At 32.7% G+C, this 15,420-nt stretch overlaps 4 protein-coding genes across 9 annotated transcripts in view; 2 read left to right on the top strand and 2 right to left on the bottom strand.

Moving 5' to 3' along the window:
• Positions 1 to 155: 155 nt before the first annotated feature.
• LOC105129151 (chlorophyll a-b binding protein 13, chloroplastic-like) lies at positions 156 to 1,544 on the bottom strand. The gene is made up of 3 exons (XM_011031098.1): positions 1,332 to 1,544; positions 1,090 to 1,251; positions 156 to 872 (listed from the first exon to the last, which is right to left on the bottom strand). The coding sequence occupies exons 1-3, from the start codon at positions 1,449 to 1,451 to the stop codon at positions 363 to 365; spliced, it is 792 nt and encodes a 263-aa protein (XP_011029400.1). The 5' UTR covers positions 1,452 to 1,544; the 3' UTR covers positions 156 to 362.
• Positions 1,545 to 4,308: 2,764 nt separating this feature from the next.
• Positions 4,309 to 8,305, top strand: LOC105129150 (uncharacterized). Of its 6 annotated transcripts, XR_843009.1 has the most exons (7): positions 4,310 to 4,512; positions 5,247 to 5,311; positions 5,433 to 5,462; positions 5,584 to 6,454; positions 6,726 to 6,965; positions 7,659 to 7,720; positions 7,902 to 8,305. XR_843009.1 is itself a non-coding variant. In XM_011031097.1 (6 exons), exons 1-5 carry the CDS (start codon positions 4,471 to 4,473, stop codon positions 6,957 to 6,959), a joined length of 1,242 nt encoding a protein of 413 aa, XP_011029399.1. In that variant the 5' UTR covers positions 4,309 to 4,470; the 3' UTR covers positions 6,960 to 6,965; positions 7,902 to 8,305. The 6 variants fall into 6 exon arrangements, 4 of the variants coding, with proteins under 4 accessions (XP_011029399.1, XP_011029398.1, XP_011029397.1 ...); XM_011031097.1 differs by lacking the exon at positions 7,659 to 7,720 and having other exon boundaries at positions 4,309 to 4,512; XM_011031096.1 differs by lacking the exon at positions 7,659 to 7,720 and having other exon boundaries at positions 4,309 to 4,512; positions 7,899 to 8,305.
• A 2,453-nt stretch (positions 8,306 to 10,758) lies between these two features.
• Positions 10,759 to 11,925, bottom strand: LOC105129149 (Dynein light chain type 1 family protein). The gene is made up of 2 exons (XM_011031093.1): positions 11,650 to 11,925; positions 10,759 to 11,481 (listed from the first exon to the last, which is right to left on the bottom strand). Exons 1-2 carry the CDS (start codon positions 11,785 to 11,787, stop codon positions 11,269 to 11,271), a joined length of 351 nt encoding a protein of 116 aa, XP_011029395.1. The 5' UTR covers positions 11,788 to 11,925; the 3' UTR covers positions 10,759 to 11,268.
• Positions 11,926 to 14,862: 2,937 nt separating this feature from the next.
• Positions 14,863 to 15,420, top strand: part of LOC105129280 (uncharacterized) — a 1,939-nt gene continuing 1,381 nt past the window's right edge. Inside the window, exon 1 of the mRNA XM_011031272.1 lies at positions 14,863 to 15,018. Coding sequence (XP_011029574.1) covers positions 14,863 to 15,018 — 156 coding nt within the window. The remainder of the gene's footprint in view (positions 15,019 to 15,420) is intronic.

Raw genomic sequence — 15,420 nt, 5'->3', positions numbered from 1 at the left:
TTCATGTTTGGTAGTTCCATTACTTGAATCGCTCAATGAGAAACACTGTTTCCCATGTTTATTCTTATTCTTTTGAATACTTATCATGGCTCTTGCTTCTGTTTTTTTCGTCAGCACTCCGAATATTTGATACAATGACATAGCAGGAAGGTTTGTATGGCGCCGATGCCATGCCTGTAGGTGCATCTTGTAAAGAAAACATTAACCTTTCACACAACAATTTACATCGGATCACACAACGAAACAGATTGTACAATTTACTTTGGATCCCAACGACACAAAATCTTCAAATCTAGAAATACAGTAACCACGACAATCCTGGCAAGATCTTTCCATTCGAATCCGAGAAAGTAAATGTTAATTTATGACCCGGGCACAAACTTGGTGGCGTAGACCCAAGCGTTGTTGGCAACTGGGTTGTCAAGGTGGTCCAAGAGGTTCTCCAGGGGACCTTTTCCAGTAACAATAGCCTGAACAAAGAATCCAAACATGGAGAACATAGCTAACCGGCCATTCTTGATTTCCTTCACCTTGAGCTCGGCAAATGTGGTTGGATCATCTGCCAGGCCGAGAGGGTCGAAGTATTGGCCGCCAGGGTAAAGGTCATTGCCCTCTCCTACTCCAGGGAGACCATTGATGCGGAATCCCTCAACAAGGCCCATGAGGACAACTTGGAATCCAAGGACAGCAAGGATGCTTTGGGCATGTACAAGGTTGGGGTTGCCCAAGTAGTCCAAGCCACCTTCTGAGAAGATTTGAGCTCCAGCTTTGAACCAAACTGGTTCCTTGAAGTCTACCTTAACCCATTTCTCAAGGACTTCTGGGGTGATGCAACCTAGTGCTCCTAGCATTGCCCATCTGCCATGGATGACCTAAAAAATTGCGCTACAGTTTAGGGGAGCCACCAGCCCATCAATCCTTTATGCATTCGTAAAATATGTCCATGAATGCTTCGCAATATCACAGATTGTACTGGGTGAGTAATATTTAAGTCACATTTTATATCAAATTTCATTCCATGAATGATTTTTCCAAGGCTATTATTCATTACAGAGAAACTAGTAATGATTTTTGTTACAAAAAGGTTACCTCAAGAGCTCTGTTCTTAGCAAAGGCCTCAGGATCAGCTGATAAACCAGCAGTATCCCATCCATAGTCACCAGGGAATTCTCCAGTCAGGTATGAAGGAGTCTGAGCTGAAAAAGGTCCCAAGTACTTCACTCTGTCAGGTCCATACCACAACTCATTGCCCTATCCAAAAAGAACTTAAATTATTAGCCCCCATCCAAATAAAAGAAGAAAACAACTAGAGAAGAGAGAGCTAAACCTACCATGATGTATTTGCCATTTCCCATGGAGACAACATCTCTAAGAGGGTTAGCATTTGAACCCTTTTTGCCAAGAAACGGGGTTGGTCTTGCAATGGTGCTTGAGCTAGCAAGAGATGCCATTGTCTTCCAGACAATCCTTACTGTTTTTCCCTGGGTTAGAACTTATTGATGCCTCTTGAAGAGTAGAAAATTATAGTCTTGAAGGGTGTAGAAAGGAAGTGTTAAACTTATATGTGAAGGAAAGCAAGAGAATCAGAAGAACGAGTGGTTAAGAATACAAGAGAGACAAGTGGTGGTGGGGATCTTTGAGGTTCAAATCAACCAATGAGGAGGCTGCAAAGGATTTTGAAGTATCTCGAACTAATCTCCTTCTATCCTCATATTATCTTGTATGTACTTCAGATAGTTTTGTTATTTTTTGGCCATGAAAAGTCTTTTTACAAATTTGCAACTACAATTCCTAGTTCGCATAGTCGCCATGACCTGTTTGGAATTTTGATCCAATTAAAAGCTCGGGTTACTGGGTTTCAAGTTCATTCAAAAGTTATTATATCAATTCATATCCATAATTTTTATTTTAAATGATATCATTTTTATTTTTTTTTAATTTAGTGAAAGTTGATTTAAGCAAATCTTATTTTAATTTAGATTAATAGGAGTTTGAACTTTATTTTTTTTAATGAGGTTATTCAAGTTTTATAATTAAAATTATGAGTTTGAAGGGTTGATTCGATTTTTTTTCCTTAAATTTATCTATTAACATTGAGTTGATTAAAAATTAAACTTTATGATTTGTTTTGGTTTGATTTTTATAAGGTTATTACTGCATTATGAATCGAGTCACAAATTTACTAGTGAACCTGGGTTGACTCGAAATGTTTTTTTATATTTTTTATAATTTTATCTTTCAATACTGAATTAATTAGGAATTGATTTTCATGATTGATTTAATTTATTTTTTATTAGGTTATCCTGATCTCATGACTCAAATCATGAGTTTAACTAATTAATTCGGGTTGACCACGATTATTTTTTGTCCTTTTTTAATTAATTTTTTAAAATTTTATCATTTAATATTAGGTTTATTGAAAATTAAAATTTATAATTTATTTTGAATTATTTTCTATGAGGTTATTATAGTTTCATAATCTAGCATGCAGATTAATAGGTTATTCCATGTTGATCCGATTCGATCTAATATGTTTTCGTCTCTATATTTATAATAAAATCTCATCTTGAGTATTTATTTTGAATCAAATTATATTTTTATTGGTCATTTAGATGATTTTTACCCATTAAATTGAATGAAACACATTAGATCAATTCACTTATAGTTTTGATTTTTTCTTTACTAATAAAAATAATTAACAATGCCTTGATGCTTTTTTCTTATTTCAAAAAGAAAATTTTGATTTAACATAACATGAGCTATAAATTTAGTTAACATATACTAAAAGAGTTTGGCTTTTCAATATAGTAATGAATATTAAAAGCCAGCCACTTTTTCACTTTGATTTTTACAATTTTTTAACTTTTTATTTTTATTTTTTTAACTTCATCCTCGAATATTGGTTTTACTAGGTATATAACTTCATAATTTGTTTTAATTTTTTTTTATAGAGTTATCTCAGTCTCATAACTTAAGTTACAAGTTTTGCAGGTTAGCCATATTGACTCAAGTTAATTTTTTTTTATTTTTTAATAATTTTTTAAATTTTATCCATCAACATTGAAATAATTGATAATTAAACTTTATATTTTTTCTTGATTAATTTTTTATGGAGTTATCTCAATCTTATAATTTTTACAGGTTAGCTATCTTGACTCGAGTTATTTTTTTATTCATTATTTTATTTTATTTTTTGAATTTCATCTTTTAATATCACTTTAGAATGTTTTTTAATTTACTTTATAAAGAGTTATTTCAATATTTTGACCTATGTTTTTTAAGTTAACCTGTGTTGACTCAAGTTATTTTTTTGTTATTTTATCATTTAGACCTTTAAAATTAGGTTGATTGATAATTAAAATTTAAAATTTTATATATTTGATTTTTGTGGGATTATCATGGTCTTATAACTTGAGTCATGAGTTAAGTCGGTTGACTCAAGTTTTTTAATTGATTTTTTTAAAATTTCATCCTTAAATATTAAGTTGATTGAGAATTAAGTATTATAATTTATTTTAGTTTGTATTCTATGATGTTATCTCGATCTCATGACTTGAGTCACAAGTTGATCAGTTGATTTAGGTGGTTTTTTATATTCATTTTCTTTTAATTTCATCCAAGTTAATTAATTAATTTATTTAGTTGAATTTTATTTTTAATTTTATCATTAAATATTAGATTGATCGAGAATTGAATTTAATAATTTTTTTATATTAAGTTATCAAAGTCTCATAACTTGAATGATAAATTTGATAAGTTAATCTGATTTAGTTATCTTTTTAATATTTAAAAAAATACTATCAAATTTAAAAAATAAAAAATACTATCAAATTTATCACTTTCTTTCTGTTAATTTTTGTTCATTCTTAAAAACCAACTTTCTATCCTCCCAAATCCTTATCTAACATAGTGATATATCATAGAAGAGGGAGGGGAACAAAACATTTTAGAGAAAGGAGGAAGAACAGTATTGCAAAAAGTTCAAAGCATCCTCTCATGAAGATTCTTTCTAATTCGCATGCTATCAATGTCTCCTGATTAGTCCTTCATGTTACAAAAGAAACCACCGCGAGAGGCTAGCTTTTATCCCTCCACTTCAATATTTCAAAATTTCCCAACGGTCGAATTTACTTGCCCCGTAAAAACCAGACGATTACCTTCCACCTTCCTCACATTGCAGATCTCGACCGTAAAATTTTCGTATACCCCAACTAGTCCACCAATCCAACGGTGTATGACTCACTCAAACAGAGATCAAAGCACCTGTCTTGTCACGTAAAATAAATATACAGTCGTTTTAAGGCTGTCCACAATGGGAATTTTGTTAAAAAACAAAAAAGTGGAGAGAGAGAAGCCGATTAGACTGGAAATGGAGAGTTTGGGTTCTTTTCAAGAATTCAATAAAGAAACACGAACACTGTGATTTTTTCTTTGAAGAGCTCTTCCTCATCACTTAAAAAGAATCCGTAAATGGCTCTTGTAAATAATGCCAAGGATCACTGGGCATTTCTGGTAAATCTCTCCTCCTATTTTCTAAGGGATTTTTATGGGGTTTATGAGTCCTTTTCTTCTCTTTGAATTCTTGGTTTTTTTTGTGCATCTTTGGAGGGGTACTTAAGTTTTTTTGGATTATGAAATGGGTTGTTTTTGTTTGTTGATCTTATCACATAATTTAGCAGGGTTATGTGTGTAGTTGATTAGGGGTTATCTATTTTTAACAGGTTTTGATTGAAATTTTGATATTTTTTTTGCCCCTTGAATTTGGTATCTTGGTCGTATCTCTGATAATGATATAGCAGATCTTTTATTTCTTGTATGTTTTTAATCTTGGAACTTTATTTTCATTTTTTAGTGGATTTTTTTTTCAATTTGATTTCTAGTAAAAATTTTTTTTATTGGTTTTTAGATTTCATGTGGAAAATTTGTTACAACATATATATAATGTTGATTTTGGACTTAGCTGACTCAGCTGAATTGATTTGAGTATAATTTAGTGCAAACAATTACAGTTATTTAGTGTTTTTCCACCATTGGAATATCTTGCATTTTATGGTTCGGAATTAGAACTATTGGATTTCTTTTCAGAATTTTAGGCTCAGTTGATGCAAGTTTCTTTTCATTTTCACGTTGTTTAATAGCCGCGACTGTTTGTTTGGTAATGGTGGAGTTCATGATTTATATGGATTTTAATGCATTCGTTTGGTACACATTTTTTTATTTTGTTATGCTTGTTGATCAACGTTTAGGAAGAAATTGAAGCACCAATGTGGGTGGATTTCACTGTAGAAGAAAAGTTTAACTACCAAGATGTGTGAGTTCCTCACTTCCTCTCTATGTTATGAACTACCATGAGAATTCCATGGTTTTTCAGAATTCGGTAAGAGAAATTCTGCATTTGTGATACCAATGCGTTTCTTTTTTCCACATTGCAGAGATGATAAGTGGTTTCATACTAGCCATCCGTAAGCATCTTTATCCTTTGAGTTATATTTCTTTTTTCCATATTTAGCAGTGGGTTTTTGTTTGTGAAAATCTAAATTACAATAGTGATGTTCATTAACAACTAAAGCAATATGATTACAGGTTCCACCAGTGTACTTCTCGCCAGTTAAAAGTTGCGTTTGCTCATTCTAGTGAGAGGAGTATGTCTTCAGATTTTGAGTTTAAGGGATCATCTTCCCCGAATATTCCATCTTCTGTCTCAAGATCAAGGGGAAAACATTATGCAGGCAAGAAATGGGGAGGAGGTGAATGTGATCTCTCAATGACTAAGAAGCATCCAGTTAAGGTGTTAAATGATAAGTCTTCAAGGGTGAATTCAGAATCCAGTGATGAAATAAAACCCAAACTAAGCTTTGCAAATTCTAAAGGAACTTCTAGGTCAAAATTAAGTACGGTTTCTGGGAAGAGCTTCACTGGAATTGCTAAGGAAACTGATTTAAAAGCTAAATCTGGTCAAGGTGGTAGTGAAAGTAGTTCGAATTCTGGGATGGCTATGGTAAGTGATAGCAATACAAGTACTGTTACATTTGGGAGTGGTCATCAAGCACGGCAAGGGAACATGGAAGTATTAAGTCGAGGATTTGATCACACAAGTGGGCTTCTGTCAGCTGTGAGGAATGGTCTTAGGAAAAGCTTTGTTACAAGAAAAGCATCAAGGGTGGATAAACAATTAAGAGATCGCAAGTCTTCATCCAGCAAATCTAGTGTTGGATCGTCTTTGAACAATGGTTATGATGTCAAGAGCTCGACACTTACATTGATGAGGAAGAAAGAACAAACTCCAGATAGCAGAAATGTGGCAAGGATGACTGAAGCAGCAAGGAAGAAAACAAAAGATTCTAACATGTCCAAGACTTCTGATGTTCGAGTGAAGGAGAAGGTCTTTAATTCTAGAAAGGGAGCTATAAGTAATGTCTCAAAATCAGCTCCCCAAGAAGCTCTGAAATCAGAGGTTAGAATTAGAATCTGTAGAAATTCAAGATATGTTGGTTGCATAATTTTTTTCTAAGCACAGAAACTTTTGGATATTTGACAAATTTTATCTAAAATAATTTATTACATTCTATCTTAACACAGCAATAGATTGCCAAGATGAGTGATACTTTATGTAGAATTTTTCATACATGACATCATAATGACGGGACAAGTTGAAATTGTTCTAAAATTCACAGGTTCAGAAGCAGACCCTCCGAGGTTGAAATTGTTCATACATGAATTCACAGGTTCAGAAGCAGACCCTCCGTGTAACAGCATTGGCCGAACACAGAGGAAACAAGCAACGCTCGTTACCTGGTACTGCAAAATCTAGGGAGAAGGTAAGAGTTAGTAGGCTTAACAAAATGGTTGCCCCTGGGAAAGAGAATGTGACAGGAAAAATGTCCTTGAGCCAAAACTGCAGCAGCAGAGGGACCAAACTGAATGTGCCACAAAAGGGTGACAAAACGGTGTTACTTTGACGAAAGGTACAATTTGTTGATCATCAATTTTCTGTCCTCAACTTTGATTTTTCCCCCCTGAAAATTGCATAGGCGTCTACGGACATATGAGGTTCTTCAGCAATTTATGAGGACAAAAGTTCAATATTAGACAACCCATTAAAAGAGGTCTGAAATACATTCTGGTAATGAGAATTTTACGGGAGCTTCCCTGTTATGTAAAGCATCTTGATTTATTTGTAAAAGCCTTTTTTCTTATACTCCATGGTAGCAGTCTGATGCTCTCTCCTCTAAAGGTGTCCTTGGATTTCAAGCACAAGTAGGGAAGAATACGAAGTTCTGAATTGTATGCTAGGTTTGGACTGATAATTGTGTACGATGTGGAGTTTTTCATTGTTTCTTAAAACTTGCAATCTAATTAAATTTTTTAATTTATTATTAGGGGGTAATTGTTGCTTGCATAGGTAGTGCCAGTGTCCAATTTTAGCTTGCGAAGTTAGTTGCCAGTGTCACTGGCAGGTATGAGAATGGTGCTGGACATCATTCTTTTATTCCTTTTCCTCCTCTAACCCCTCATGACCTTTTATTCCAATAACACTTGAGGTTGGCAGCACCTTAAGCTGCTCATGAATTTGGTAACAATTGAAAATCAAAATTTACTCATTCAGCTGTAAATTCCAATCGTATGCTTTGAATTTGTTGACGGAATTTCTTTCTCAGGGAGGAATTCTTATTGGAATTGCATGCAGAGCTTTTAGTCCTTAAGTTCTATTTCGCAAGCGGTAAGTGTCTTTCTTTCTGAATGGGAATGGAATGTCTTTAAACAAGAACCGATGCAACATCGGTTTGATGATGTCTCTGTTGGATGGGTGTCATTTTCGTGGCTCTCTTTTGATTATTATTTTTTTGGTACTATATGCAATAGTTTTATACAATCTGATTTTTCAACAAACTATCTAGCAGGGAAAAATCAGTAGCCCAGGCAACGGGAAGCATCCAACAAATGCGATTGGAGGGTCTACGTTCGATAAACAAGCATTGCAGGACAGTTTTTGTTTGTACATAAATTGCCAACGCAGTCTCATTAACATAGAAACGTGGAATTTCATTCAAGCTTACCAGATTCAGAGGCAAATTACCAGATTCAGAGGCAAATTTTGTTATCATGCCTTTTCTACTGACCATGCCTGCGGCTTTCTTTCGTACAAGTGCTCTTTTATCTCAGGCTTTGCTATTCGAGCACATACGAATTGGTGGTCTCTCTTCCTTGCTTCAATTTCAACTAACAAGCATGGAAATTATTGGTCATGTTGACAATGTGATATCCAGTTTTGACACCTGCGTCAATCAAATTGATTTTTATTAAACGAATAGATGTTGCTATCTTGCAGTTTATATGGTGATTAGCCGCATTTTTTTAGCAGATAACTCTTTTAACAGTATTTGAACTTCTAAAATCCACCAAGCTGTGTCATTACAGTAATCTTGCAATTAAATCGAGTAACCCCTCTATTTTTAACATAAATTTGGAACGCACCAAGCTGTGTCCAAAGTTCTACGTTTTGGGGTATTATCAGGAGAACATTCTGTGCTTAAAGTACACCTCTCTTCCTCCTGCGAAGAAAATTAAGCCAGCAACACCAAAAAATAAATTTCAATAAGATTGGCAAGAAAATACCTGATTAGGAGAATTCCGTAATGGTTTTTCTATACATCAGTGTTTACCATTGTTATTTTCCCAGAGCCCCTCATCATATCACATGTTTCATCCTCGTACAATATTTTCTGTTTCTTAGGTATGTTGTTTTAGACTACAGTGTTTTCCTGATGGTTCTTGATCGTGTATTATTGCAACATCCTTTCCAGATTATCACCGGGCACTCATGTTTCCATTTTGCCTTCTAACATTTTTGGCTTAAGGCAAAATGTTCAGAGACCATGACACTGTTGGTATAAAGAAAGTTCTTCAAGATAAGAGGCATAAGAACCCTCAGTTGCAAACCACTCGAATGTTGTCTTTTCAAGGCATTGCTTCTTTCCAGCAACGAAGAAGGATGTGCTTTATCTTAATCTGGTTTTTGAGGACGTTCCTGAATCTGTTCATCGTGTGATTAATGCATGTCAAACTTTATACACATTGTATAAGAGCATCTCCAATGGAGAAGCCAAATGGATAGCTAAAAATAAAAAATTAATATTTTGGCTTTTTTTTGCTTGTTTTACACACTCCAATGGAGAAGCCAAACAAAATGTTAAAATGCCTCTTCTCTCCCACAAATGCTATTTCTACATATCTCTTTAAAGAGCCAAAACCAACAAAGTGGGACCACTAAAAAAATAGACCAATTAAATGTAGACATGTGGAAAAAAATAGCATTAAACAATATTAAAAAATAATAAAACACTTATTTTTTTCACTCTAATATAAATGGCTCTTTAAATGGCTTTTTTCCATTGGAATAGATATGGTAAGATAAGCTATATTTATTTAAAATGCTATTTTATCAATTTAGCTTTTCAAAATAGCATTTTGGATTGGAGATGCTCTTAGATGAAGAGCTGTCCAATTGAATTGGGTTTTTACAATGAGCTATTAGATAAAGAGCTATCCAATTGAATTGGGTTTTTACAATGAGCTTCAAGCCCATGAAGATTGAAAGGAAAAGACTGCTGAGCTTCCATTTAATGGACTGTGATCCAAGTCAAATTCCACATTCATATTCAGTCCAATTATATTTGGGCTTCACATCTGGTCTCAAATTACAACTTGTTTCGAGAATCTGTTTCAGGTGTCACTGTTCCAACATAAGAATGATAGAACTTTTGTGGCCGTGTAAAGTCTCTCATTTTCACAAAGGGAGAAATTGCAAGTTGCTTTTATGATCCAGAGCCATAACTCAATTTTGTGTGTCTAAATTTATTATCTGATAAACGTTTTAGCATTCACTTGCCACGATTAGATGTGAAAATCCTGTATATTAATCCATTGATTCCATTATTATGAACTCCGGACTTACCTTTAATCTAGGATTTAAAATCTTGATCGAGTTTTAAATTATAAAAATTTAGGTTTGTAATTGGTCCAATCAATCAGAAACCAGATGACATGATATAATGAGACCTAATTTTTTCAATAAACTCAAAAAATATAAAATTATTTTATAAATACTTAATTTCATATTTTTTTATAACCTATTTTTATATGAATTATTTCTTTAACTTTTTGATATAAGATAACTATATATAATATATATATATACACATAGATTATTATTTCTTAACTTTTCAATGTGATAATTATCTATATAAATTATTTCTTAATATTTTAATATGAGTTAACTATACTAGATTTCTTTATTTTTTATAATCTACATTTAAATACATTGTTTAAAAAAAATTTCATATTGAATAATAAATCCTCAAATATAATTTTTTTTTCTTTTTCTGGGTTGGCCTGGAAGAACCTATATTGCCTGAAATCTTGTCTCTTAAACGGGTTATTTATGAGTCAGGTTTGATAACCATAATCTAAGCATAATCAAATATCAGCCAACAGGATTACTTGAACGGGAACAACAAGATGAGTTTTTATTTTTGGTTTCAGGTGCAAATTCTTGAATAATTACGAACTCGTTGAGTCCCTTGTAGGATACAAGAGAGGGCGACCCGGTGATGGTGTCAAAAGTTGCTGTATGCTAGGCCCTGGAAACTTCAGTGGCGATGAGCTCTTATCACGGTGCCTAAGAAGACCTTTTAGAAAGACCTTTTTTCTAAAGAACCAACACATCCACAAGAAAATATGGCTGGGGGGGGGGGGGGATGGCTGTTGTTTTTTATTTAAATTTTGTTGTAATTATTAGGATTAAAAGAAAAAAACACCCTCATCAACGCATCTTTTGTCTTGTATCAAAATGTGGTCATAAGAACCATTCCATGATCCATCCACAAAGTTCCCTCTTGTCCCATTGCCAAAACTGGTTTGTCTCTGCATGATTCTTGCTTTTTTACTTGATTTATCCAATCAGGTAGAAATCTTCCATGTGATTTCTTCTTTACCTTTCATAATTGTGATCCCTGATTTTCAAGAGATACTAAAATGAATTACTTTCTTTCAGCTTGCATTTTACATTTAGATTATGATTCTGATTCTGATCATCGCTACAACTCTCTGTGTAAACTTGATCAAGATCAAAAGAGAACCTGTGCAGGCCAACGTAATTAAGAACCAAAGACAAGAGAGGCTAATAGCGAAGAACCTGTGTTTTATTCTCTTTCATTTTCTATACCACACAAGGCGGGTTACCGGAAAAGCAGAACAGTAAAGGAAATGTCAAGCTTTCATTGTATCTAAGGTCCCTAATGGTTCTAAGGTTTCAAACTGATTTTTCTCAGGTTCTGGATAACTAGCAGAGCCCCTGAAGAGCAAGATTGAAAGGCTTCCAACCTGAAAATATATGAAACATCCAAAGCAGTGGGTTACAAATGAACCAAAATCTCTTCCCACAACGCATTGCCACCCTGGTCCATACATCCTATCAAATTCCTGCATCAAACACAAGCACAAAACCCACTTAAATAAGCCTGAAAATTCAAGTTTCACATTTTATTTGCAAAACTTGTATGTTTAAATATTCTTGGTACAAATTCCTGCATGCGCGCGCGCACACACAGAGAAACAACATGCAAGCTCCATATGCATCCTGTAGCTCACCTGCTTAATAAAACGAGCTATTTCAGTAGCGTCGGTGGCGTCAAAGAAGTCGAGGGCTTTGGCTGCAAGATCAAGGGCATCTTGTTGCATGGTTTGAAGCATGTCAGTCTCACCAATGACTGCCTTGCCTTCTAGCATGGCTGATCTGATTTTTAGTTGAATATAAAGATTTCCTGAAGGAAGAAATTAAGAGATAGAGATGTCGGCAGCTAGGAAATGAAGAAAAATGGACTGATTGGATATTGGACAAGGCCTAGATACCGAGTTCTAGAGGGGGTGATGGTGGGGATTTATATTGAGCTCGGAATAAAGGGGTGGCGCCAGTGGGTCAGCCACGTATAGGATCCCTTCTCTGTGGTCAGTAACTAAGGATGTGGGATTATGCCATTGGAATATTTGATCATGATGAGCTTGGTGGACCCTTCTACGCAAATGACCCAATCTTGATTCTGCTACAAATTGTATAGCAAATTAGATCATTGACTATGCCGAGTCAATTTTTTTAAATATAAAAAAATATTTAAATATTACTAATGAGATTTTCAGCGAAAAAAAATTATATAAGATTTTAGCCGATGTTATTTAGTTAATTTTTTGATTCAAGAACAACATTGATAACCTATAAAATATAAAATATAATTTGACTTAAAAAAATTTTAAGATGATAATTTTTTTAATATTAAAATAATAATATATTGGATTGACTTAGATCATCCATGTTAAAATATTAAATTCATAACCTGATTTTTGAGAATATAATAACTCTATATAAAATAAATTAAAATAAATTATAAAGTTTCATTTCTAATTAATCTAATGTTGAAGAATGAGATTAAAAATAATAATTAGAAAAGAACCTAAAAAAGAGACTCGAGTTACCTTGTCATATTCACAATTTAGGTCATAAGATCAAAATAACCTCATGGAAAGAAAATCAAAACAAATTATGGAATTCAATTTCTAATCAGTCTAATATTAAAAAACAAAACTAAAAAAATAACCCAAGTTAATATGTCAAACCTATGACCTGAGTTATGAGATAAAAATAATTTTATAAAAAAAATATAATTTAACCAGGATTAACTTCTCAAATTCATGATTTTGGTCATGAGACTGAGATAACCTCATATCAAAATAAATTATGAAACTTAATTTTCAATCGATCTTGTCAGGCCCAATGTTAAATGATAAAATTTTGATCCTGTCAGGCCCAATGTTAAATGATAAAATTTATAAAAAATTTAATTAAAAAATAATAGAAAAATGAGTTAAGTCAATATGGGTTAATCTGCTAAGTATTATTTTAGGGTCACGAGATCATGATAACTTTATAAAATTAAACTGAAATAATTCATGAAATCTAATTTTCAATCAAATACAATATTAAATGATGAAACTGGAAAAAAAGTCAATAAAAAAGAGTTGAGTTAATTAGAAAAAACTAAGTCAACTAGATTAACCTACTAAATCCGTAACTCTAGTTATGAGACAGAAACAATCCAGCAAAAAACAAATTTAATATTGAAGGATATGAGATCGAGATAACCTTTTAGAAAAGAAATAATAAAAAAAATACATGATTTAACCATGATAAAAATGCAAAAAATTATAATTATGATCATGATCATGAGATTAAGATATCTACATAAAAAATAAATTAAAACAAATTATGATCAAGATATCTACATAAAAAACAAATTAAAACAGATTATGAAGTTTAATTTCCTACCGATTTAATATTAAATGAAAAAATTAAAAATATTTAATATAAAAAATAATTTAATTTATTTTGAATTAGCTCATTAAATATCATTCTTGGATTATGATATTAGAATAATTTAATATAAAATAAATAAAACAATTAATGAAATTTAATTTTTAATTAACTAGAAAAAAAATTTAGAGCTAGGGAAATTACTATTCATTCTTAAAGTAACTTGTTAGATGACGATGATAACGACGACGATGAAGAAGAAGAAAAAGAAGTGGCAGTAGTAGTGGGAAAGGTGCAGGGAGGTTTGATATAGGGCTGGTGATTTGTGGCCTGTCAATGGGATTTTGCCAAGTGTCTTCTGACAGGATGTCAGCTCACGGTGGTTTTTGTCTAGTTCTCTCGCGGTCTCTCTGAGATTGATTGTGAAGTTTTTGTTGCTTATAAAACTCATGCTAGTGTCGTGTTAAACATGATTTAACAAACCAAGAACATGAAGGCTCGAGGAGATAAATTTAACTGGCATGTTATGCGTGCAGGGAAGTAGAATACGCTGCTCTAGAAAAATACAAGCATGTCTTCTGAGATCCCTTCCCCTGAAATACACAACGCAGTGAGTGCTTTTCCAGTGAGAAAATTGCTGGGAAAGGAATTGCAAGAAGGAAGGCCCTGTGTAGAATTTGCTGAAGCGGTGCACAGACCAAATGTCATGTGAGAATGTTGGTTATGGTTGATGAGCAAAAGTATTCAAGTTTAATGATCCCGGTGCACCGGCCATGTCTTGTCATGAGGGGAGCAACACTTAAGACAACTAACCTGCGTATGCCTGCCTATCTAGAAGAAGTCTATGGAGTGAGATAGATTCTTCCTGATACGTTCTGATTGAGAGAGATTGGGCGGTGCTGCAGCTATGAACCCAGGCCACACATGCTAACAATCAAACATGCAGCAAGTTCTGTCACTTCTGAGTTGGCAGCATTTGGCTCACAATACAAAAGTCAATACCCTTGAGTAGTTGCTCAAATGACCTTTAAACTCATACGTTTTATCTTTGTTTTTTATGTTATTTTTTTCTTTATTTTTTTTTAATTTTTTAAATTGATAGGCGTAAAATTAAGGCAATTCCCACAAAATTTTAATTAAAAAACTAAAACAAAAAGTGAGATGGAAATTTAAGTTTGATTGGTTAAATCAAATTTGATTTTAATATCAAATATATTTTTTAATATTCAATTTTTTAATATTCAATTTAGTTAGTGCAATTAGAGATCACATGTTGTAGTCTATCTACATTATTTATTGAATAAAATAAATATAGAGAAATTTACTCATTTAAATTAGTCCGAATATATATCCATTATGTTCAATTAAATTATACTCACATTTCATCTTATATACAGAATCGACTACACCAAGACGTGGACTAATTTATATATGACAACATTTGACTTCTTCATCGAAGCAATGTCTAGTTATTTAACAACTTAAAAAGGTTATTATAGATGGCAGTTGTCGGTGGCCAGTTTCAAGCGATCCCGGCTGAACTGGCTAGTTCAGTGGATCACATTTTGTTGAAGAGGAATTCAAACCAAACAGGTACAGAAGCCCACTTGGCATTTGTTGACAAAAGTTCGCAAGTGATTGCAAAGAGCCTCAGTGTATCCACTGCGCTAATTGAGATCCACTGAGCCCATCAGAGACTTGTCAATGTTAATGTAGCCATAATTTTTTTTAATTAACGTAGATGTTTGCATATATTTTAATTAATTTTATAGATCCTGAAATTAATAATAATACTAAGATTTATAAAACTCCAACTAATAATTTTTAAAAAATAAATTCAGAATTTAACTAGTAGAATTACATCTCTCAGGATTTATAAAATCATATTTTTTTGTTATTGGTAGTTTTGTATTTTAATTAAAAATATATTTTTATATTTATTAATGAAATATAATTTATTTAATTTCTTTTCATGTGCCTTTTTTTAGAAATAAACCGCTACTTAAAAAAATACAAGTAATAATCAATTTCTAGGTTTTTAGTTTCATAAAAAAAAC

The sequence above is a fragment of the Populus euphratica genome, unplaced genomic scaffold, assembly GCF_000495115.2.
Source record: "Populus euphratica unplaced genomic scaffold, PopEup_1.0 scaffold86.1, whole genome shotgun sequence".
NCBI lineage: Eukaryota > Viridiplantae > Streptophyta > Magnoliopsida > Malpighiales > Salicaceae > Populus > Populus euphratica.
This window is presented reverse-complemented; position numbering and strand designations above follow the sequence as displayed.